Consider the following 27,415-nt stretch of genomic DNA (forward strand, 5'->3'; position numbering starts at 1 on the left):
TGCCAAAATACAAATATGTAATATTCGTATTACGCGTTGTAATTATGCTGATTGCAGCAGCTCGGAGCGTGTATAAATATTGCTGCCACAGTTAGCCTGCGCTGCACTGTGTAAACCAACATAATCTGCGTAATTTCATGTTCATTTACCGTGCAGAACCCGTTAATCTTAGCGAAAAATTATATATGACGGCTGAAGAGTTTCCGAGCCATTTTTAAAAAGAGTGACGTCAGCATTGCTGACGTCACTGTGTTCAGTATCTTCATCCATTATGAATGAAACCACAATACTCGTTTGAACTTTTCTTTTATTGCTAATCTCGAGAGGTTCGAGCAGCACGACGTCTAAAGCAATAATGAATCCTGACACGTCGCCCGCCTGTATTTATACTAAAACATGCGTAATCACTCGCTTACAATAACAATTCGTCATCACTTTCAATTGTTTACAAACTCTGAGGCTATTTTAGTACTTGGTTAACAAGGTAATATTTAACTTTTGATTGACTACGATTAACTATTAACGCCTTCGCGCCGACATATACGTACCTACTACCGGCAATACCCGGTTTTAGAACCTTTAAAATAAACTAGTTATGCCCCTGAAACTAATAAATTTTAGGATAATATATTACTACCTAACAAGTAACTAATCAATTTTAGGAAGAACGCAACTGAAACCTGATTTTATGAGGTGCCTATCATAAAATCGGGCTTTAATTTAGTGTCAATAGGTACATCAATTATCCATACTAATACTTATTAGGTACTATATGATGCCTGCGACTTCGTCCGCGTGAATTTAGGTTTTTAAAAATCCCGTGGGAAGTCTTTGATTTTCGGGATAAAAAGTGGCCTATGTCCTTCCCCGGGATGCAATCTATCGCTGTACCTTTCGTCAAAATCGGTTGAACGGAAGGGCCGTGAAAGGCTAGCATACAGACAGACGGACAGACCGACAGGACAGACACACTTTCGCATTTATAATATTAGTATGGATAAATGCGAAAGTGTGTCTATAAACCTTTCGCGACTGTTTCCTATCCGTTTTAATGATTTTGACGAAATAAGGTAGGTACAGATATATAGCTTGCATCCTGGACATGAACAAGACGGCTTTTCCTCCTGCAAAATTAAAGAGTTCCCCCGGGATTCTTAAAAATAACTAAACCAACGTGGACAAAATCGTGGGCATTTATTAATTCCAAATATCCCAATTCCACGTAGTCTGTATGCTATACCATCGAGTACTAAAAAAAAAGTAAAATATAATTCAAGCAGGAAGTTTCCCTGTTGGTGGTGTACGGCCTAATGATAGGTATGCGAATTACGAAGTAAGGAAGAGGTCTTCGTTTTTGAAACTCACATTATTATAATATTATCGTAAATATAGTATTTTATACTGTTATAGTAATACCGTGTTATGTCAGACCCGGGATACAAATTGATGCCGCCGCGCCGGCGATTCAAAGATACGTCGATACTGGATACCCCTCGATTGCTTTTATTGGATGATATCGTATTGTTAGGACCTACATACACTTCTTCAAGCATATTCTCATTTAGGATTGGTCAATTTTAAATGCCTTATGTACTATGGATATTATTAAATCTATCATTTTGTACGGATGAAAAAACGACTCTTTTCCGTCCATACTAAATGACAGAGTAGGCAGTTAGGCACACTAGGTTAACTTGAAAAATTACACTAAGGCCTTACACCTGGCCTGACAGGAGGCTTTGAGCTGTGCTTTGAGTTTGGCTGTGGCTAGTTTATCAAAGGGGTGCCGCCAAGCGATTCGGTATGCTCCCTTACCTTATGGGTTACTTTATGCGCTGCCATAACCCTTCTAGGTCAGCTCGTTTCCATCATAAACTGTATCGTAACTTACCACCAAGTGAGATAGCAGTCGATGGCAATAAGGCGACCGAAGCTTTAGAATAGTTTCCTTTAACAAAAGAGACGCTGTCGAGGCACGGAAGATAATTAAATTCTGGTTTCTAAGTAGGTACCATTGTTTTTCTGCATTTATCTACAAGTGCTGTGTAGTTGATATTCGTTCCAAGGGATTTTTCGTAAATATAAAATTAAACAGATTTATGTGAGAGATATAGCTCTGTCTCGTTTTAACTAAACTTAAGTAACGATTAAGCGACTCTGAGTACGGCGGTAAAAGTCAGACTGTCTGCTTACAAAAGTTTATACAAAAACTATCCAAAACCCATTAGCTTCCCATAGGTAGGAAGACGTCGTTTAGGTACATCCTGAAATGCCTATACGATAATTTTAATATGTATTATATTTTCAAGTAAATATCTACTTTTTTTACTTCTTTACTTTACTATTGTTTTACTTCACTGTTAAACAAGTGTGTATGAAGCCTTATCCGTTGACCCTTCATCTTACCCGGAGCGAAGGATTTTTACTATCGTACCATGATGCATCGCTGTTCGCTACCCGACAATTCATTAGACTACACAATCTTTGTAGGGGTACAATCCACCCACATAAATCTTCCTTTGTTTCTCCTGTATTTTTGATGATGGAAAAGCTCTCTCGATAGTTGATTTATTCGTTTGCGATCGTTATTTGCGTCGTCTGCATAAGTTATATAAGAAACTAATCAAATACAAGCGATGCTTTCTAAGTTATGTATCATGCATTAAGCAACATATGTAGTTATTATTTATTTATAGTCACTAATAAATTAACTTGTATGTAAGTACAAGCATTTCAATCATGTTTTTAGTTCATAAATTACTGAAGAGTAAAAACAAATTGATGTTTAACATTTATACACGATGTAGTGTTTTTAGAACAGTGGCAAAAGTGTTAAGCAGTAGGTACTATCTATTTTGACTATTTAGATTGGCTATAGTCTAAATATAAAATTGAATCGAGATCGATCGACAAAGTCTGTCTGTTAGCTGACTGTGTGTCTGGCGCCGGGATAACCTAACCCGTAGGTTTAACTGGTAATGTGTGGCACAGCTTTCAAAACTAAACGTTTTTTTTTTCTTTCTTTAACTTTTTACCGTCCATCCATTTAACCAATTTTGACATATGGTATTGGATTGCTTGCATCCCGAATCGGAAGACTTTTAATCCCGGAAAATCCAGAGTTCGCATGGGATTTATAAAACCTAAGTCCACGCCGTCCAAGTCGCGCACATCATCTAGTATTTATTACATTATCATCTTTATTAGTATTTATTAATTCTTAACGCCAACATAAATCAAGTTTTCCCATAAGAGATAGAATCACTAAGTGTACATGAAATGGGCATCGTTCAGGATGAAAGGAGCCTGAAGATAATAAAACCGTGAACATAAAATATAACTGGTCGATTAAGAATGGTACGTTGAGCTTGATTTATATAACGAGCTTATACCTACTGTAGATATCTAAGATAAAATTTTGTGCCACAATATTAACAGAAAATAACCACTATTTAAAAAGCTGTGATAGCCTAGTGATTAACACATCCGTGTCCTAGTCGGAGGCCGAGCGTTCTGTTACACCTTTGGTATGTATACAATAGTGCTAACGCAAGCACACCCCACCTAAGCTCTCCTAACAAGAGGCTAGACGACAACAGTCAGTCTCGAGGGTAACGTCAACCAGTTAACACGTCTTTCCGGTTATTTGTTTTCATAATATAAATTGTGTAGAAAACTAATTAAATAGTTTTAGGGAAATAAAATCTTTTTTTAAAAAGGCTTTCCCCAAAGGTCCCGTAACAATTTGGTGGCAGCGCGGTGGGATCCTGAACATTCCGGTTTGCCTAAAAAGTGTCGTATACCCCGGGCTCCGCGTAGACCGATTTTTGAACGTTTTTCCGGAAGGAAAATCTAAAAGAAGAAACAAGGACTCTAAAGTGAAAAGTGCTGTGCAAAAAGCTCATAAGTGAAAAGTGTAGTGAAAAGTGCACGAGTCCTGTGTCGGCAGACGATCTCAAATTCGTGAAGTGTTGTTAACCCGTCCGGTGCAACGCCAGGGTGTGACCCTGACCCCACAGAGTTGGAATTCACGGGAGGTCCGGCCGCTTATTCTGTAAACATCTTCGCTTATCGCTGAAGAATGCAGGCGAGCGTCTTGTTTATGTTAACATTCGTCGAACTGTAAGTGTTATCTCTATTATGGTCTACGCGTTATAAATGAACAATATTGAATTGAATACAAAGAAGATTATAGATTGAAAATTACAGATTTAATATTCAAAGGAATTTGAAAGTTTAAAAACTATTAACTTTTGACAAAGTTATATAAAAAGGAATTTATAAAAGGAGAATACATAGAAAGTTGTGGAAGAAACTTATATTTGACATTTTACATTTGACATTTTATATTTTTACAGATTTATTTTACATTTTTGTGTGTACTTTATTTTACTTGTGTGTTTACTCTATTCTATTGATTGTTTTTTTTGTGTTTTGTGTATCAAAGTATCCAGATCGAACTACTAACATAGTTTTACAAAATGCCGAGGTCAGATAAGGTTAGCTTAGACGTCCCACAGAGACCTCAAGACAGTGAGACTAGGTCACCGTCCCCGGTCCTGTCAATTAAGGGCGAAATAGAAGTAGATTTGAACATCTTGTTAAAATTTATAAAACCTTACGATGGGTCACGAGAAACTATTAATTCTTTTATCACGAATTGCAATAACGCTTTCGATTTGGCTACGGAGTCACAAAAGTATATCCTATTTAAATACATTCTAAGCCAACTTCAAGGCAAGGCTGAAATAGCAGCCTCGATTAAAGACTTTACCTGTTTCGAACAACTTAAGGAATTTCTCAAAACCCAATTCAGTCAAAAGAAACACTATTCCCATTTAATCATGGACCTGCAGGAAACAAAACAATTATCCACAGACAGTGTCGTACAATTTTCAACCAAAATTGAGTCAATTCTCACCCAGCTTCTAACAGAGATTACCATGAATTCACATAGGAAGTTAGAAATTCCAGGGCGTACAGCCGCGATGGAGGACTTAGCTCTCCATCACTTCCTTATGGGTTTACACCCTAGGATTTCGAACATTGTTAGGTGTCGGTCCCCTCGGAACCTAAACGAGGCAATTTCGCTAGCAATCTCGGAAGAAAAGATCCAACAGACATTATATAGAAAAACTGAAAACTACCAAAAGGAAAGAAGGAATTTTCCGGGTCAATTGATGTCAAAACCCCTTCAGGGACAACAAAGAAAATTCTACAAGCCTCCTCAAGGTAATAATTCCTTTATGCCTAGACCCCCTCAGGGTCAGCAAAACCAATTTGGGCCCCGACCCCCTCAGGGTCAACAAGGCCAAAGAAACTTCTATAGGCCTCCTCAAGGCCCATCATATTATCCACAAAATAGCTTTGTGCCCAGACCTCCTCAAGGTCACCAAGGAAACAGATTTCAACAACCATCTTATTTCAATAAACCACACATCAACTTCGTTGATGAAGAAGAGGAAGAAGATGATAGGACTCCTTATGATGAGGAAAATCATCCGGGACCTTCCGTCCCCGACGAACAGGATCATGACGAAACTACCGACTACTATGAGAACGACGAGGATTTAAACATGTAGATGTCACGTCGTCGTGCCGGACGCGACATCACCCAAGTCGTGGCACGAATAGGATTTTCAAAATCAATAACAACAACAACAGGCTATTACCACATATTAATGTAAAGACTTCAGGAAGTTCCAGGCCTCTTTCATTATTGCTCGATACAGGCGCATCCATCTGCCTTATAAGAAGGTCCGCCTTAACAAACACCATGAAGGTGCATTCGGAAAATGTGTCAGTAAAGGGAATCGATTCCAAAATCGATTTACCCCTCAAAAGTTTAGGTTACGTGAACCTTAAAATAAAAATAGGAAACGAATTGATATGCCATAAGTTCCATGTATTCAACGAATTACAGATCCCCTATGATGGAATCATAGGATCAGACCTTTTTGCGGCATACAATTGTCAGCTAAACTATAATACAAATAGCCTCGAAATCAATCAACACAAGGCATATTTAATTTTCACCGAACCAAAGTACCTTATTACACCAAGATCAGAAACTGTCATCGAATGTTCGGTAGAAAATCCCGAAATAAGAGAAGGAATGATAATAGATCAGAGAATTTCCGAACAGGTTCTTATTTCCAACTGCATGGTTAAAGTGAAACCCAATAAAAGAGTCAACATTACTATATTGAATACTACCGAAGAACCTATTGAAATAAATTCTAATCTAAACCTTAAATTGCAGAAAATTCCGTCTCACAACATAGAATTAGTTAACAATTGCCAGAACACGTTAGAGAGAACCGAACGAGTTGTTGATTCTCTCAGGTTGTCGCATTTAAACGACGAAGAGGGCGAACAACTCGTGAATGTTTGTTCGCAATACTCCGATATATTTCACTTACCAGATGACAGACTAACATACACACACGCGTTGAAACATCGAATCAAAACAAATTCGGACACTCCTATTAACGCAAAATCTTACAGATTCCCTCAATGCCACAAAGACGAGGTTCAAAACCAGATAAAGAAGATGCTAGACCAAGACATAATCCAGCCATCGATATCACCCTGGTCATCACCCATCTGGGTGGTACCCAAAAAAATCGATGCTTCAGGTGAAAGAAAATGGAGAGTGGTGATAGACTACCGAAAACTCAACGATATAACCATTGGAGAATCGTATCCCATTCCACAGATCAACGAAATCCTGGACCAACTAGGAAATAGTAAATACTTCTCTACCCTTGACTTGGCATCTGGGTTCCATCAGATCCGACTAGACCCAGAGGACGCGGACAAAACCGCCTTCACCATCCCAGAAGGGCACTACCAGTTCAAAAGGATGCCATTTGGACTAAAAAACGCCCCAGCCACGTTTCAGAGGATGATTAATACCGTTCTCTCCGGGCTGCAAGGAATTCACTGCTATGTCTATCTAGACGACATCGTCATTTATTCTTATGATCTAAATTCGCACATAGAGAAATTAAAAAGTGTATTCGATAGGTTACGCCAATTCAATCTTAAACTGCAACCAGACAAATGCGAATTTCTGCGAAAGGAAGTAAACTATTTAGGGCATACTATTACAGACGAAGGAGTTAGACCAAATCCCGACAAGATAAAAGCTGTAAAAGAATTCCCTATCCCAAAGAATCAAAAAGATGTAAAATCTTTCCTAGGTCTCATTTCCTACTACCGAAGATTCATTTCAAATTTCTCCATGCTTGCAAAACCACTTACCTCACTCTTCAAGAAGAATACCACGTTCAATTGGGGTAATGAACAACAACTCTCTTTCGAAACTTTGAAAAGTAAATTATTAACAGCACCAATACTTATCTACCCAGACTTTACTAAGCCGTTCATACTTACCTGTGATGCATCAAATTATGCTATCTCTGCAATTTTGTCTCAGGGAGAAATAGGAAAAGATCGTCCTATTGCTTTTGCGTCGCGTACATTAAATAAAGCTGAAACAAATTACAGCACTACAGAAAAAGAATGTCTTGCAATTGTTTTTGGTACTAAAACATTTAGACCTTACCTGTATGGAAATACTTTTACCATTGTCACAGACCATAAACCGCTTCAATGGCTTTTCAACTGCAAGGATCCTGGATCACGTTTAGTAAGATGGCGACTCAAATTGGAAGAGTATGATTACAGCATAAAATACAAAAAGGGAAAAGTTAACGCTAATGCTGACGCTTTATCAAGATACCCAGTTAACCCTGTTACAGTAAATCCAGAAGAACTAAATTTAGATGGAGATCTAGAAGAATTACTCATTTCTCCACCATCTTTTGAACTAGATGAAATCTTACCTGATACCGAAGACCAACCAATTATTCCCACTTCTAATCCGCAAATAGGAGACTTCTCTCCGTTACCGATTGCCGAAGATCTACCAGACATGTTTGAAACACCACTGGTTTCAAAACCATTACCACCTGTACCTTCTGTACCATCTCCACCTGAACTCATTGGTTCACCACCTATCGAGCAGATCGATCTACCAAGTAGAGAATTAAGCCCAACTGATGATGACTACTCCACATTTCTGAAAACTGTGTCTGACAAGAATAAAAATTTCAATACGCACATCGTAGAATACAATGAAAGTTTACTGAAATCATCGGTTAAAACATTATTAATACCCACATCCATTGATCTCGATGAGTCAAATCCATATGTTGAAGAAATATTAGGTAATGTTGCGAATTCAAACGAGATTATGGAAGCCGAAAAACAACTACATTCATATCACAAAGTAGAAGCAACTAATAAAAGATATTTTCTTCTCTTCACGAAAGTGCACCATTTCGATGAATCACGTTATATTGAAATATTCGAGACTCTGAAACGCGTTAGAAATCAATTATTAATATTTGGAAATATAGATGAAATTGCAATTTCCGATTTCAGAGACCCGTTTGAAAAACATTCCTTTACAAAGATATATAATATTATTTTATTTCTTTTCAATAACACTGGTATTAAGGTGAATATATATCACAATAATATAACTTATCCATCTCCTACCGAAATAAAGAAGATTTTACACGATAACCATGATATCCCAGTCGCTGGACATCTAGGATCAGCCCGCATGTTTAGTAGAGTAAAAGATATGTACTACTGGAAAGGAATGCGTAAAGATATAGAAACATACGTCAAAGCCTGCAAATCTTGTCAGGAAAACAAAGCACTAAGGAGGATAAACAGGGCTCCCATGCAAATTACCAGCACTAGTACTGCGCCATGGCAGCGCCTCAGTCTAGATATAGTTGGACCCTTACCAGAATCCGGATTAGCAAAACTAAAATACATACTCACACTACAAGACGACTTAACGAAATTTTCCGCAGCGTATCCAGTTCGTAGTACAACAGCAGAAGAAACAACAGACTGTCTTCTACATTTCATATCTCTTTTTGGAATACCGAAAATGATTCTTACAGACCAAGGTACGAACTTCACGGCAGAATTATTCAAGAAAACCTGCCAATTCCTGAAAATAAAGCAATTATGGTCTTCACCATATCACCCCCAGACACAAGGTGCATTAGAAAGGAGTCACTCAACCTTAAAAGAATATTTAAAATCCTATGTTAATGAAGGACAGACTGACTGGCCCCGTTACGTCTACACCGCAATGCTAGCGTATAATACAGCTACCCATTGTACTACCAATTACACCCCGTACGAATTGTTATATGGCCATAAGCCATTTATCCCAAATTCTATCTTTGACGAAACTCCTGGAGCCACCTATCCCGAATACGTGAAGATGCTTCAAAATCGTCTTAAATTCTCACAACAAAAAGCAGTTCAAAACATACAAAATTCTAAAAACAGATCAAAAAACTATTATGATTCCCATAGTAGACCACGACAGTACAAAGTAGGCGACTACGTTTACCTGAAAAACCATCTAAGGTTACGCAAAGCCTTATCCCCATTATGGAAAGGACCATACAAGGTCATAAAAATTCTTGGTAATAATACCTTATCCTTGCTAATCAATAGACGTCATGTCACTCATCATTACGATGAGGTGAAATTGGCCGAAACATCCGGAAATACCTAATAGGTTAACGGAAACTACTTATAGGTATTAGTTGTAGGAGAAAAGTTTACCTTTAAAATTAAAAGGTAATTAGATATAGTATAGTATTAATTTCATTTACTTACTCTCGTAAAATTTAATTTAGATTACTTAGCTTAGGTTTAAGGAAAAGACTCTTATCATTTTTAAAATTTAACAAATAAATTCTTGAGAATTACCATTAACATATATTATGAAATTTTCAGTGTTTTCGCCCAACCGCATCGGGAATACATACAACAAATTTCAGCAAGCTCCGGCATTTATTTTGATTACCTGGGAAATGTAAAAATAAACGAAGGACAATTAAATGTTCTAATTCCATTAGATATATCGTTTGTAAAACCACATGTCGAAAATATTAACTCGGTAATTAATACAGTTAGAAACACTTGTAAGAGAACTTCAGTTAGTAAAGAGTGCTATAACATTTTCGAGCCTTTAACATTACGATACCAAGATATAGTAAAACAATTCTCTGCCATATCTCATTTGTTAGATACAAAAGCCAAACGCAGTGCTTGGTTTGCAGGGATCGGTTCCATTATGAAACACATCTTTGGAACTTTAGACGAAGATGATGCAGTAGTTTTTGATGAAGCAATAGATTCCGTATTGAATAACGAAAGGAAAATATCGTCTTTGGTTAAAGAAAACATTTTAGTAACTAACTCTATAATTAATAATTTTAATGAAACATTCATAAAGGTCCAAGTAAATGAACACCGTCTGAATGAAGCTATTGACAAATTCTCAGCGAAAATAGGAAATTTATCCATCACTGAAGATAAGATACAATTGCAATTAGATATTAACGATGTATTCACTAGCCTCGAAATGTCTATACTTACATTATCATTCAAACTTGAAGATATCATAAATGCCATAATGTTTAGTAGTCAGAATATATTGCATCCATCAATAATTACACCAAAACAACTCCACAGGGAACTTATTGATTGCTCTAGACATTTACCTCAAGAATTAGAATTACCAGTCCCACTTGAGATTTCTATGATACATACTATTATGAAAATATCAAAGGTATCGTCTTACTATATGAAAAACAAATTGATATTCGTATTACAAATACCATTAGTGTCAAGTACACAATATAGATTATATCATAATATCCCCTTGCCTACACCGCATATTCCTGGTAAACCAGAGTCTTTCAGTTTAGTAATTCCTAGTTCGAAATATATCGCAATGACTATTGATAAAAACCACTATTTCGATCTGGACGATTTGAATAACTGTTTAATTATTAATTACGAACATTATATATGTGATGTTGCAAATGTGTATGCAACTGATGGTAAAAGTACTTGTGAAAGCGAATTGTTATCAAAGGTCATTAATAAAATCCCGAACCAATGTGAAACCAAGTTCATATATGGTAAAGTAAATATTTGGAAAAAATTGAATTATAATAGGTGGATATTTGTCCAATCCGAACCAAGTAAAATTATCATAGAATGTCAGAGATTTAAAATACATAAAGAGGACACTTTGTTAGGTACTGGTGTTCTAACCTTACGAGAATCATGCATTGGATACAATAAAAACACAGTCCTTATGACAAATAAACTTGATAAAAATATATCTTTACCTCTAATAACCTTTGATTACAATCTCATTAATGATTCGTGTTGTAATAGGTTTAAATTTGAGAAAATTAAAGATAGTGTGTCCCCTATTCGTTTGGAGAGAATCGATTTAGATAACTTAAAATCCCAAAGGGAAATGTTAAATAAAAATTTCTTCAGCACAGAACTGACAGAAGAGATTCCTCACATAATAAAATACGGGACGCATTACTCAATTCTAACCATAATCATTTCCATTGGTATTGTCGGTGGAGTGATATATATTGTAGTTCGTAAGATATTCAAAAACGTAAATGTAAAGGAAAATAAATTACCGGATAAGAATTTTGAAAATATAGAGTTGGAAGTGAATATTAATCCAAAGGGCGGTGAAGTCGATGAAGTCACAGATAAGTCTATTGGATATCCGAAACTTAAACGGAAACTTTAAGTCTTCTTTATGAAGATAAACTTCGGAAGAAAAACTATCCGAAGTTTACCCCCATGGGGGAGGTGTTACACCTTTGGTATGTATACAATAGTGCTAACGCAAGCACACCCCACCTAAGCTCTCCTAACAAGAGGCTAGACGACAACAGTCAGTCTCGAGGGTAACGTCAACCAGTTAACACGTCTTTCCGGTTATTTGTTTTCATAATATAAATTGTGTAGAAAACTAATTAAATAGTTTTAGGGAAATAAAATCTTTTTTTAAAAAGGCTTTCCCCAAAGGTCCCGTAACAGTTCGATCCTAGGCTCGCACCTCTAACTTTTCGGAGTTATGTCCGTTTTAAGTTTATATAATAAATTAAATATCACTTGCTTTAACAGTGAATAAAACATCGTGTGGAAACCTGCACACCAGAGAGTTCTCCGTAATATTTTCAAAGGTGTGTGAACTCTACCAATCCGCACTTGGCCAGTGTGGTAGACTATGGCCAAATCTCCTTCTCATTCTGAGAGGAGACCCATGCTCTGTAATGAGCCGGCGTGGATTGATCGTAATGATGATGATATTCTATATATAAAAGGAAAAGCTGACTGACTGACTGATCTATCCACGCAACGCACAGCTCAAACTACTAGACGGATCGGGCTACAACTTGGCATGCAGATAACTGTTGTGATGTAGACGTCCGCTAAAAAAGGGTTTTTGAAAATTCAACCCCTAAGAGGGTAAAATAGGGGATTAAAATTTATGTAGTCCACGCGGACGAAGTCGCGGGAATAAGCTAGTGATTAATAAAAAACAGGTCAAGTGCGTGTCAGGCACGCATAAGGTAGAGCTATGTATGCTAGTTGCTAAAAGCTTTAACGGTCATTACTTCGTAAAGGATTTTTTTCTACAAAACATCTCAACGTCTCAAAAAGAAACCGCATGATAATTTTAAAATACCTATTCAACAAGGTATATTTTTCTTTCTTGTCTCTTTATTCATGTTTAGGCGTTAAGTAGTAATAGGTTAAACTATATCCTGATTGTTTTCAAAATTGAAAAAAGGTAAAGTATTAAGGTAAAAAAAGGGTTACAAAAAGCTCTCAACATAAATTATAAATTAGTGAAATATTGCTTTATGCCATAGTAAGAAAATGTTGAAAAGATCATTCAGTCTTTTTTTATAATTTAGCTGCTCAAAAGATAAAAAAACATTAATCATTAAATTTCGACCCAAATGAAGCAGTCTTCACTCAAAACTCAAATTAATTAATGTACAAAATTAATAATTTCAACTTCGCTAAGAGCAGCAACGCTTTCATCATAATATTTTTATAGCGTTTTAAGTAAAATATAAAACCGTTTCAGGTTCTATTAAGAGTTATGCTCAACGGTGCGTCCTTTGGGATTAAGTATAAGTTATCTTTAGCAAGAAAATAAAAGCACTAAACAATTTATTTTAAACCTATATTTAACAGAAATACTCACAAAAGGGTTGAACGTAAATGTATGTATTTAATAAATGTTGCCTACGTACGTTTTAGCAATTAATGTAAATATGCCTCTCTATATTGTTACAAATAACTATACAATTAAATTACTATACTATGATATAAAGAAAAGAAAAACCACTCCTTTTCAAGATAAATTTTATCTACAAGTCTATCTCACGACAAGACCTTTTCGATGTCTATACTAAATGTCTATGTAATAAAGTTCTTCCAAACACAAATAAGACTCGCAATTAGGGTAAACTTTTATTAGAGTTTAGATTGCCAGGTCCTACATTTTTAATCGCTATTTATCTTATAAGCAAGTACGTAAGTATAACTGAATGGCGTGGCCCAGTTGGGAAACGAAAGAGAGGTAGACCTGTAGAAAGTTGGGAAAATGAAATTAAAGAAACAGGAGGTATAAACTGGAGAAAAAAGGCTCTAGACAGGAAGACCTGGAAAAATCTGGAGGAGGCCTTTCTCGCTGAGAGGTCCTTAAAATAAAAAATAATGACATTTCTAATAATTATTATATTTTAAGATTAAATAATAAATATTAACTAATGCATGCACAAGTAAATTGATCTATATAGCTGTGAATTTTAATTATTTTTTGTCAACTAATTATTTGTTTAATAATTTATTAAGGATGAATAAAAGGCTTTTTTATTTTATTTTATTTTATTTATTTATTTATTTATTTATTTATTTATCTTATGACCGTAATTGCCTCGCGGTCTGCTGAAGTTAAATTCGGGTTATTATTTGATAAGGACATGATAACTTCTAAAGTGCCGGCGGCAATTTATGGTTTCCAAAAGCTCGGGTTCTCTAGTCTTTTTAAGTTATCGGTGTACCGTGTAGCTACACTATTTTGCCTAATTTCGTTCCTCCATTGTTTGATTGACTCTTCAGACTATTTGATGTTTCTAGCTTACCTATCTAAAAGTATCACTAACATATTATTATTAAATTATAATATAAAGGGCTCGCCATATTTGCTCTAAGTATCCACTGTCAGTCAAAGTACGATTTAGTACGGTAACCGTATAAGTATACGGTTCACACGACAGTTGACACGTAGAGCTACGAGTCCTCTCTCAAACTCAAAGTTTACGCATTACATATAATATAATGTCATTATATGTATTATTGGGGTTTCACACCACAGACACCGCAGTCCAGCACTGTTAGGGACCTATACAAATAGGTTGTATTGGTACCCAACTACAGTGTGACAAGGCTATCTTGGCGCGTGGCAAAAATCAAAACTAACGTTGCCGTCATGTGTCCCTTTTGTTCTTGTATGAATATTCTAAGCCTTTGTTCTCCAACAGCGCCCCCCTGTCAACGTCATACAAGTGCCAAGAGAGCCTTGTCGCTAACATTTAATGTTTTTACGCTATTACAATGTTTTACGGCACTTAAACCTAAATAAGAGCATTACTAGCTGAAGTTTATACATAAAAATATGAATTTATATCCACAAGGCGCCTGTAAAATGAAACATTTTTGGACATATATTTTCACGGGTAACCTGTTTAAGCTCAAGAATCGGAATACAACAAACAATTACTGTAGTTTACATAATTTCTGTTGTACCGAAAATCCTCATGAATATTTTCTAGGCCCGGCAAAGTTAGATGTTTACCATACAAAAGGAAAAATCCCTACTCATCAACATTTCATTTCGACTTTAGAGAAGTCACATAATGTGCAGAAGTTACGCCGAATGTTATGCTCTGACTCCTGACAGACTGCTTGAGCTAATGCAGACGACGGATTTTTGTGTGAAACCGATTTACGTCTGACAACGACGATTGATACCTATACGACTTACGAAGGACGGTAAACTGTAAGAAGTGTAAAATTATGCTTACAGTCTTGAGTCTACTGTTCTTCGTAAGTCGTAACCGATCGCAGATAGCGTTATACACAGTTATGGACAAGCTATAGACATAACACAAGCAATGCTCATATTATTACATTCGTATGATAAGCGAATGATCCAAGATCCCAATGCCACCAGACGTGCCTTATTTTATGAGAAACAAAATGTGTGGGACAGAGTAGTAGATACATACTAACACTACTGTATCCCATACATTTTGTTTCTCAGAAAATAAGGAAAGTCTGGCGGCGTGGCAGTGGGATCTTGCTCTAATACGCGCAGCGGTAGCGACTAGCAATAGCATAGTTTTATATTGACGTGGGGTTCACGCACGTTTGCGTAAAGCGACACCTACGAGCATGCTTAAAAATATGGCGGTCTATATTTATAGTCTACAGGAGTCGTTGGTTATAAATAAAATTTGTGCGAAATAATAAATTATTGTATAAATTACATATGTATATTTATTTATATTACATTTTTTTTTTAATAAAAATATTAGCCATGTTAAATGACTAATATTCCCCTTTCCTCTCCATTTAAGCGTCAGGCTTGTGCTAGGAGGAGTATTTATTTGTTAATCGGGCCAAAATCATGAAATTACGTGTAAATTGAAAGTTTTCAATACAATATTACGTACAAAATAAAGTCTGTTGTTAAACTTTTGCAATAGAAATGTCGGTAAATTGTACCTATTATCTGTTTCATTTCGAGATTTGGTTCGTAAAACCGCAATTATCAATTAAGTATTTTAATTGCTTCACTTTTTGTGTCATGAGATCTTTGAGGTAACCGCGAGATCTCATTTGATAACGAAGTATCGTCAAGTAATATCGCTCTAACTAATTTTCACCAATGAATAAAGTTAGTTGTAGTCGTAGTTAGTAAGTAGATGTAATCAAAGAGGGACTTAAAATATGAGGCTGATTATTTTGAGATAAGCGAAATTCCAGACTTTAAAAAAGGTAGGTATCTTTTGAATGGTCCCCACTTGAATAGGACCATAGTAAATGAATAATTGCATTCAATTCAATAGAGTTCTAGTCACGTACAGGCCTGCGGCTTTCCTGCAGTACCGATGGGACGATGGGACGATGAAGCGATAAAATGGCCGGCCAGTTTCTTTCAAAGCTTGAACGGATTTCTGATGCCTGAATGGACAAACCTATCTATCTTTATCTATAAAAATAGTTTCGGTTCTAATTAATTTAAATTATTACTGAGGTAGAATTAGTACCTACCCTTATTATAAATGCGAAAGTGTGTTTGTTTGTTGGTTTATTGGTTTGTTAATCTGTTGGTTTGCCGATCAATCACGTCGCAACGGATTGACGTGATTTTTTGCATGGGTATATAGGATAAAGACCTTAAATGTAGACTACATATAGGAATATGTGACCACATTTAAGAAACGAAGTAAGTCGAAGATTAATAAATAAGTAAGTCAGCTGTCAATTTATTTTTGATTTAATTTAATTTATTTTAGGTTTTATTTAATTTTTTTCTTTTTACCTTTAATTTAAATTTAAGCTTAATTAATAGAATTGTCAAATAATGTAAAATAATATACTATACATAAAATAAAATAAATATGTAATCGCTTTCAATTCTTTTCATAAATAATTTAATGAGAGAGTAGAATAAAATAAACATAATAAATTTTATTTAATGTCAGTTAAACTTTTTAAACCGTAAATTAAATGATACTTTTAGAGATCCTTATTACAAGGTTCGTTTTAGTTTCATATAGGTACCTACCATCTGTTTCAATTATACAGTCAGATTTTCAATAATAGATTCTTCAGTTTCTATATTTATTTTACAATGTTTCTTTCAAAAACCTTTGAATTCTCTGTCATATTCAAATACGTACCGACATAACATAAAAATATTCATCTCCCTTGACCTATATCCACTCGGAACTTTGATCTATTATGGCATTTTGTAGCTCCCGATGTAATTTTGTGAATATCATGCGAGACGTCTCCAATTTAAAAGTTAGGTATTGCATACGTCTTATATGTATATTACACATAATATATCAAAACTACTTTCGACCAACAACATTTAAATAAAGTATAGTCAAAAGAAATTCGTCTATAAATTCTCTCATTACATATTTAAATACCAAATGGGTCATAAAAGGTTAGTTTATGGTACCTACTCTTGATAATGATACAAATGCGTATAACGACATCTTCTTCTTATAAATATATAAAAGGATTGACTGACTGACTGATCTATCAACGCATAGCTCAAACTACTGGACGGATCGGGCTGAAATTTGGCATGCAGATAGCTATTATGACGTAGGCATCCGCTAAGAAAGGATTTTTGAAAATTCAACCGCTAAGGGGGCGAAATAGGGGTTCGAAATTTGTGTAGCCCACGCGGACGAAGTCGCGAGCATAAGCTAGGATATAAAAGCCGTGACAGCAAGCAGGTTATTTTTAGCAGAAATGGCTAATTTCACGTACGTAATACGTGGTAGGTACGTATTGTTAGGTCGATTGCTGATAGTGTGTTAGATGGACTATTGGAAGTCTGGACACGGCCTAACACGCTCTGACATTCGCGGGGGGACTATCGTTTGAACTAGGCTCTAGACTCTATGGGACGCTTGGGATATGAATAGTTCATTGTACCGATTTGTAAATTGATTAAATAAGAAACAGTGATTAAAAGTATCGAGGCTCTGGCGGTCAGTCTTGATATTGCAAAAGCCTTTGATAGGGTTTGGCATGGGGCACTTCTATCGAAACTACCATCTTACGGACTACCAGTGAAGCTGTGTAATTGGGTCGCCAGTTTCCTTGACGGTCGCCGCATCAAGGTCGCTGTCGACGGTTTTTGCTCGGAACTCAAACCCATCAATGCTGGCGTCCCTCAGGGCTCGGTGCTATCGCCCACACTGTTCATCCTGCATATCAATGACATGTTGCATCACAACAACATCCATTGCTATGCGGATGACAGTACGGGTGATGCCCTGTACAAAGGACATACACAGCTTTCTCACGCAGTGCTGGAGGAGTGTAGAGCCAAACTTGTGTCTGACATAGAAACCTGCCTAGATAAAGTGTCAGAATGGGGCGCACAAAACCTAGTGCAATTTAACCCAACTAAAACACAGGTTTGCGCGTATTCCGCCAAGAAGTCCCCTTTTACACTGCCTCTTCTCTTTCAGAGCACTCCCCTCACACCTTCCAAGAGCATTGGGATCCTTGGAGTCCACATTTCGAGCGAGGTTCAATTCTGCGATCATTTGGAAAGCAAGGCCAAATTAGCCTCCAAAAAGCTTGGGGTGCTCAACAGAGCAAAGCGGTACTTCGCGCCCGAGCATAGGCTCCTACTCTATAAGGCGCAAGTCCGCCCTCACATGGAGTACTGCTCCCACCTTTGGGCTGGAGCACCCCAGTACCAACTCCTTCCATTTGATCGGATCCAAAGGCGGGCTGTTCGACTTGTGGACGATCCCAAACTAACCGGCTCGTTGGAAAGCCTGGAGCACCGCAGAGACGTTAGCTCTCTATGCGTGTTCTATCGCCTGTATAATGGGGAGTGCTCTGAAGAGCTTTTTGACCTCATTCCACCCTCTTTTTTCTACAACCGCACCGCGCGCCACCGTAAGGAATTTCACCCTCACCATCTGGGTGTCTGGTGCACTGCGACCGTCCGCTGCGCCAGATCCTTCTTTCCACGCACGTGCAAACTGTGGAACCATCTCCCATCGGCGGTGTTCCCACTAGATTATAACATGGGGTTATTCAAGGGGCGGACCAACAAATTCCTAAAAGGCCGGCAACGCATTGGTGCTGCAAATGTTCATGGGCGGCGGTAATCACTTAACATCAGGTGACCCGCCTGCTCGCTTGCTCGCTATATCTATTAAAAAAAAAAAAAAAAGTATGTTAAAACTTAAAAGTATATCAAAGTGATTTTCCATGTTATCAGTATGTAGGTACGTATTAGTACTTATGTCGCTTTGAATAATTTTGGATTACGGTTTAACCTAGAGTTTTCTTTAAATTGAAGATCTATTAATTAGATATTGATAGGTAGTTAATCTAAATTAAAATAATTGTAGGCAAGTTTTGATGTTTAGTTATCTCTCTATAATATTGTTGAGTTATGGATTTTGTAAATACTATATACCTACATAATCGGTATGTCCTTGAGGTAATTACAATTAACAACTTATATTACCTGTGCCCACGTTTTAGTTTTTTACAAAAATAGCATTTGAAAATTTACTGAAAAAGTTAATTAGTAAGTAACGTTATAACAAAGTCCTCTGTAAATAATTGAAGTTAATTTCGAAGCAAAGGTTGAAAGCGTGAATTCAATATTCTGGAGATGTAATTAGGTGCTAGAATAAACGGTCGGTTTATTTAATAACGCAAGAATAGACTTAAATGAAAGGTGTCAGTTTAAAACAATTTCAAGATAAAAGATACTTTTTGACCCGGAAAATCATAAAATTTCCACGTGATTTTTAAAAACATATCTATTTCTATCTCATACCTATAGAGATAGCTTGCATATGGACATAGGTTACTTTTTATCCCGGACAATTAAACAGATCCCTTGAGAATAAAAAAAAAATTGTAGATAAGTATATCCACGCAGGCGAAGCTTCATCATCATCTAGTTAAATAATAAAACTGCCAAATCATATAACTTTATAATTTTTTGGCTAGCTATAAATATTTGTTTAGAAACCTAGTTTTGGTAGGTACGATCTCCATCTCAAACAAAACATCAAAAATGTATAACTACTCAAAGTAAAACATCAAAAATGTATAGTGTTTCGAAATTAGAGAATGATGCTACAAAGTAAATAACTAAATAACTGATGCAAAACAGAATTTTCTATTTAGAATTATTTAGAATTGGACGACCGAGTTACTTTCGGAGGAAAATTAAATCTCTCGTGTATTAATTAACAAAATACTACGTTACTAAACCCCAAAAATAATACTACGCACTAGATGAGTCGTTTCGAACAAAAATTAGATATTAAAAAAACCGACTTTCAAAACCACTACAAAGTAAAAAATAACTTTTCTTTCTACACGTCGTGTATGTATGTTGAAGTCGGGTGAGCTTCACGCTTTGATTTCTAGTTTCTGTTATTATGCTCGCCCGACTTCATACATACGTATACATTTCCCTGTATATCTCATATAGTTTTCGATTTCCCCATACTGTCCTAGTTAAAAAACATACTGTATATAGATTTTTTACAAAAGCAAAAGATATTTATTAGTAACTAGCTTATTTCCGCGACTTACTAATCCAATTTCAAACGCCTACTTTATCCCCTTAAGGGTTTAATTTTCAAAATTCATGCATGCCAAATTTCTGAATCTGGACATTTTCGCCTTTTTCGCGCGCTTGATTTCGGTTAAAATCATCGTACCTCTCACCTTTCTCATACAACGCTAGGTGAAAAACTACCAACGTGTACCCACGTGCGCCGGCAACTTCAGTCAAGCATACTGCGTGCCCTTAAAAGCTATCATAAAACGTGTAAAAGAAGTAACGCCACAAAGATATGGCAATAGTAACTTACCTTTTGTGCTCCCGACTTGGAATATTACTCAAGTTAGGAGCACCTGATTAGCATCTTAATGATGTACTTACCTACTTGCTCCGTTTCCCGGTAATCTTTTATACGTGAGAGAAAGTCTCAGCGCGGCAGTTCGCCTCAAAACTGGTGCAAAGGTTCAAAACTCAATTAATGTTTCTTGTGATTGCTAAGTAGGCTGCGATTTTCTTTTACTAGAATTATGTAGAGTAACGACAGCTGAAATAGTTTTAAAGAATTTTAGCCATGTTAAACTGGACTACGGTATTCCTTTCCCCACTCAACTCAGACCAGGGCGTGTTTGGAACCCTTGGAAATTTATACGTTCGCAGTGGGTACCCACACGTGTCACGTTACCCACACCCATACGTTGGCCCTTAATACCCCCTGCCGAAATCAATTGCTAACTACGGCTTTTTATGTAAGTATTGCTGGATCAACGAAGTGAAAAGACACGGAGGCCAAGATTTTCTTTGAGCCACCTAGCCAACAAAATAAGTTAGCCATTTTGTTATAAAAAACTTGAAAGAGACATGAGTACCTAAGTACCTATATCCATAACTTTTCAAACTTTTAGGAAATCTTACAAAGCTCTCAAACGTGTTTCTAAAGTATGCTACAGATGTGTCTAGTTATTTAGCTAGATATTCTCACTGGTATAGTAAACAACTAGGGGACATAAATAAATAATTACATCCACTTCGTATTTTTACAGCTTTCCGCAGTTCGCAAATAAAGTTTTCCTCTTGTTGGCTACAGCGGCGCTATCTCGCCGTAAATATTTAAATGGGTCGCTCTGTTTCGTTGCAATACAGTTAAGCTTCACATTTAAGTTTAAGAAAAGTTAAGTGAACGGGACTGCACCGACAAAAACGGCGCACGGCACTACAATGAAGAGAACAGGAACAAAACTTGGCGCTTTTTAAGTTAGACACTCGAAGTTACTTTCTAGCTGATGGCAACGACTTCGGCCGCGTGGATTTAGGTATTTAAAAATCCTCTGAAAACTCTTTGATTAATCCGGTAAAGTAAACTAAGTCCGTCTCCAGGATGTAAGCTATCTCTATGCCTAGTTTCGTCAAGTTTGGTTCAGTGGTTGAGCCTTGAAAATTTAACGGACAAACACACTTTCGCACTTATTACGACACTTATTATTAGTACGGATCTCGACAATATAATCTCCAAGCTATATGTTCCGTACTTTCATTTAGTTTTTATATGTATAATTTATTTTATTTATTTATTATTTAATTAGAACGGCCATAAGTAGGTAGATAGTTAAGTTTCCTAGCACAAACCAGCTTCTTTTCCAAATTCGTATATCTAAATATATAAAAGGGAAAAGTGACTGACTGACTGACTGACTTACTGTATTTAATTTCTTATAACGCACATAACTCCGAAAAGTTAGAGATGCATGCCCGGGATCGAAGCTTCCGATTAGGAGGCGGAATACGTAAATAACTGGTGCAAAGTAGAATTTTAAAAAGTCCATACAAGCCGAAAAGCAATATCCCGTTTAGTGGAAACCCCGCCAATAAAGATTTATGTTATCGATTATTATTATTATGTGAGAAACATTTTTTCGATAATGATAAGTTATTGTGCGATAGTATGTTATAATGCCCACCACTTAGCGCTTTTTATTTTAAATTGCACTTGTATTTCGAGAAATCCCAAAGTGAGCAGCAGTGCACCAGATGACTTATGTTATCGATTTCGATGATGGTAAGTTAAAGTGAGAGAGCCAGCTTGTGCCAGGCCTTCGTTATTTTATAAAATCTAAAAGTATGTCTACGTATTGTCCCCAATACTGGGAGGAACATTTGTTTGGATGTTTTTTTGGATCATGGTGGCTTTGGGAGATGACAGGTAATAAAGGTGTAGAAAATCTTGCGTCAAAGTATAAATTTACTTAAGTCTAATTTTTTTTTTTTTTCAGAATAGTACTTATGTATTAGAAATTTCGTATGGTATATTATATTATAGATTGCTTTTGAAAAAAAATTATACATATTTTTATGTAAGTCACTAGGTACCTACTTATTTTATAAATTATTCACAATGGGCCACAAACACCCCTGATGAAAAGTGATAATACTAATGATCTTTTTTGTAGGATGTGAAACGTACCTTTTAACTAAGCATTTTTAGAAACTGGTTTAAATTAAAGAGTAAAAGACCATAATTTCTTTAAATGTTTTGTTAGATGCCGTCCATAAACAAATTATATTTTTAAAGCTTTTTTCGGCAATTGACTCTGCCATATTTTTCACAACAAAATAGACTTTACACTCTTATACACAAGTTCCAAAATAGTTTAGATACCCATGATTATTATTATCTCCTTTCGATGTAAAAAACCTAAGGAGCAACTGGCGATTCGATTACCTCGATTATTGAACTGAACCACTTCGCAGATTGCTTTTTTTACGCATATTTGAATGAAACACGAATATGTAAACAGTAGGGCTGATCAAAATTCTAAGCACTCTTAAAACGAACCTTTCCATTATTTCGATATCAACCTTAAAGACCTTTTTGGAATAACATTTTTTAATTAGCTAATACAAATATTTTTTATTGATTAATAAATAAAACGTTGCTGGTATATATTTTATTTATTAGATGCTTTAATGAAATATTTTGTACTATAGTTAATAGATCACTACCAATATTATAAATGCAAAAATTTGTTTGTTTGCTGGTTTATACTTTAGTCACGCTTTTTATAGACGTGATTTTTACATGGATATGAGTGACATAAATGCTACTTTTTACCCCGGGAAATCAAAGCATAGGTACATCCACGCAGACGACTCACGGATATAAGTGGGTAATAATATTAATTTATAAGTACAGTAATTTGATAAGATTTAATACTTAGCTTTAAGTTTTTGTCGATAATATATTTTTTAAAATTAATATCGATCAAACCAGCAGAACGGGTCACTGATGAATAACTTGGAAAGTGTCTTGCAGTTTTTGACTAAACCCATAATGGATTTACATGTGGCATCTTCATCTACTGGAACCTTTATTTATCGAACGGCTGGAACCCTAAATTATTGCTTGGCGGCGCAACAAGCCATGGACGAAAACTATTACAATTTTATAATAGTAAAGTAATTTTTTATAAATTAAAACCCCTTACCATGCCGATTGAGATACTGTACAAGCGTGTTTTTACTCGACTGTGCACACTTAGATGTAAAAACGTATATTTTTCTCTCATTCCCGATCGGAACCAGACAAACCTGCTTTTATGGTTGTTTTACTGTTTGCAATTTAACTTGAAACGTTACACCCGAGGCGAACAAAATATAAGAGCGTTATCACAATGCACGATACGATATCTAAATCAGAACCCTTATTATAAATGTGTTTGTTTGTTGGTTTATTGGTTTGTTGGTTTATCCTACAATCACGTCGCAACGGTGCAATGGATTGACGTGATTTTTTGCATGGGTGTAGATAAAGACCTGGCGAGTGCCATAGGCTTCCCCTAGGCTATCCCGGAAAATCAAAAGAGTTCCCACGGGATTTTTAAAAAACCCAATCCCACGCAGACGAAATCGCGGGCATCAGCTAGTATTATATAAAAAGAAAAGTTCTGCCTCACTCACTGACGGATACATCAGTCAAAGAAAAGAAAAGAGGGTATAAGTACTAAGGATCCCTACTATAATTTTATAAATACGAAAGTGTGTTTGTTTGTTGGTTTACCCTTCGATCGACATGATTTTTTGGACGGATATCGTTTAAGACCTGGAGGGTGACATAAGCTACTTTTTATTAAAGAAAACAAAAAGTTCCCACGAGATTTTTAAAAACCTTAATCCAAACTCGGTCATCAACTAATAAATTAATTAATGAAAATGTTTTTAGAAAATCAACTAACGTGTTTGTAGGAAAAATCTTTTTCTTGCGTTTATCTACGATAATCATTATTCTAACTGGATCCGATATCGGATCGTAGGTGTAATTAGGAAACCTATAAATGGGACACTAGCACATCCCAGAACAAGAAATATTGAAGCTCTGTGTTATTACATTTATCTTAAGTTACAATGGCTTTCTTGCAACAACATCACTTGAAATGATTAGATTGTTTCATGTTGCTCAAATAAATTAGAGACTGAATATTATAAACAGAAAATATTATTATACTTAATTTAATAAATCTGGGTGATAACCCTCTAAGCACTATTTTATTTGTATAAAAATCACAACTAAAGCAATAAATATTGTACAATATCAACTATTAGAAAGAGATTTCGGCTTCGTAGACGCCGTTGTCACTCATACCATACACGTCACATAGATATGAGTGACAGAGACAACGCTCTCTATCTCTTTCTAAATGTCGATGTACAATATTTTCTGCTGGGTACTGTGACTTGACCTTGCGTTGCGTCGCTCGAATCATCCTAATGAAGGAATTTAATGAATCAATTAAACAGGAATCGTATGAGTTTTCAACGTTATCGTTTTAAAGAGAAATACATGCAAAATGACAAGTGTCTAAACCTAGCGGTTTGAGCTATACGTTTGTAGACAGTCAGTCAGTCTAAAAAGAAAATAGCCATGTTAAAGTAGATCAGCAAACTATGAAACCAATCAACCAAACAAGTCAAGTCATAAAAAACTATTTCAAAAATCTATTGTTTGTACATTGGGTAAAGTTCGACCTAGGAATACTTTATTAAAGCTTCGTCAGAGACAAAACGTCTGGCGATGATTTGGTCGTCGTGTTTCCTTCCACGGAAAGTGTCACGATTTTTCAGTTTCATTGATTTAAAAATATCATAAAACTAAAATAGGTAATGTAAAAGTGATAAAATAATTAATTAATTAAAAACTATAGTGGTTAGTTATCGACACTATAAATTTAAAAAAAGGTAAATAGATAAATAAAACAGTTAATTGCTCCAAACGAATTACTAACCATGACATATTCTGTGCTATAACCTATAGTTGTACCTAGTATAGACATAACATAGGCAATTGGTACTGGACCGTTTATGCCTTGTTATCACAATTACAATCTTGAGTCTAACTATATTAAGGGAAGTACCTACCTACTCATAAGGTGTGATACGAGATACCGGTATACCAGAAAAAAACGATTCGTTAAAAGGACATGAGGAGCAAGTAGGTAAATAAATAAAAACTAAGCCAACAAACCATTGTTTTTAATTAGTTCATGTCAGTATACTGGTTTAGCTGAACCCGATGTGCTTAGCCGACTGAAATGGGAAGATAACTTTTTATCCGGATCGCTCGACCATTTGCAATCAATATACAGTCCACCAAGCTCCCAAGCATACCATAATCCTTCAGGCTAACCTACTCTCTATTCCCTTTGACTTAAAGATCGATATGGTGTAAAGCTATTTCTATATAAAGTTTTGATGCTAGAATAGCTGGAGGTACTTTAGAACTATCCTGATCAATCTCCTGTTTGAATTATTGCATCCTGTGTTTCTATTTTCACATTTTCCAATCCAGATTGCGAATGATGTAAATGCGAAAATAGATTTCAAATAAGATACTATAACTATGCTAGGCGGGTGTAGGCTGAGAGCGACAATGGGTTAATGACGAGAGATTTTAATCTATAGCATTAGCCAATATACCTGCTTTCGGAGTGCGGAAGGATCTGGAAGAATACCTGCTTGGTACCACCTAATAATGGCTTTCTGTTCAGTTTGGCGGCCCCTTTCGAAGAAGTGAAGTTTGAAAAAAGAACTAGTGACTCTCAAATCGCGTCTAAACAAGTTTCAATTCAGAAATGTATACACCAGTTTTGAACGTAGTGGTTGTATACTCCTTGATTTACACTACATCTATGCGTATAATAATATTATGTAGTTAGAACTTAGAATTAACGATGACTATTTTGTCGTATCTAGAGACCAATCTATTCATCTCACTGGTTTAATTAATAACCCACTAATTAATTACGTCGAAATGAAAATCCCAAGTCGATTTATCTATATCCATCAATACTAATATTATTAATGCGTAAGTGTTTATATCTGTCTGTCTGCTAGCCTTTCCGTTCTACCAATTTTGCCGAAATTTGGTACAAAAGCTTGCATACCGAGAAGGACATAGGTTACTTTTTATCCCGGAAAACCTATGAGTTCCCACGGGATTTTAAAAATCCTAAATTCACGAGGACGAAGTCACGGGCATCATCTGGTTTATTAATGAATAGGTAATAGTTTGTAGTAGAATAACATTTTACAAACGCAAATATTGGTAAATGCTCGCAAGCTAAACAACTACTTTAATAAATAGAGATAAAACAGTGATACATTAATCCCTGGGGACTGTAAATCACTGCTGTGTAACTTATTGGAGGCTTGACAAGCGCGAAGCGTTGGAGTCGTGCTGACCTAATTTTTATATGACCTGCAATGCACCAACAAGCCTCAAGCCGAAAGGAGCTTTGATCTGTTCAGCGTACATGTCATGGGCAAAATATATAATTTGCTTCCCGAACCAGGTGGTAGACTCTTGACTTAATATGGCACATGCTTTTCTTTCTTCGGGGAAGGAAAGGACTAAAACTACCTCCCCATGTCTACCAAGGTGAGCACGGAACTGCGTAAGTATTAGTTCGTGCTGACCTCTTAAATTTATATCTTCTTCTTTTCTTCTATATCCCTCTCTTCTCTTCTTATCATTATAGCCCTCAGCATTTGGCTATATCGTAGCCAGGCATCTTCGCTTGACAGCATGCTCGCTATAAGGTAACGGGCATTCACATTTTA

At 36.0% G+C, this 27,415-nt stretch overlaps 2 protein-coding genes across 2 annotated transcripts in view; one reads left to right on the plus strand and one right to left on the minus strand.

The window, feature by feature from the left end:
- The window catches only part of LOC117986662 (mucin-4), a 65,142-nt gene that overhangs the window by 32,726 nt on the left and 5,001 nt on the right, over window positions 1-27,415 (minus strand). The window lies entirely within an intron of this gene.
- LOC138402979 (uncharacterized) lies at window positions 7,287-11,919 on the plus strand. Its single transcript, XM_069501705.1, has one exon. It carries the CDS (start codon window positions 10,181-10,183, stop codon window positions 11,672-11,674), a length of 1,494 nt encoding a protein of 497 aa, XP_069357806.1. The 5' UTR covers window positions 7,287-10,180; the 3' UTR covers window positions 11,675-11,919.

The sequence above is a fragment of the Maniola hyperantus genome, chromosome 11 (assembly GCF_902806685.2).
Source record: "Maniola hyperantus chromosome 11, iAphHyp1.2, whole genome shotgun sequence".
NCBI classification, from domain to species: Eukaryota; Metazoa; Arthropoda; class Insecta; order Lepidoptera; family Nymphalidae; genus Maniola; species Maniola hyperantus.

Bases quoted from the DNA above. Each gene is read 5' to 3' on its own strand.
- LOC138402979 (XM_069501705.1), top strand. From the start codon at position 10,181: ATGAAACACATCTTTGGAACTTTAGACGAAGATGATGCAGTAGTTTTT.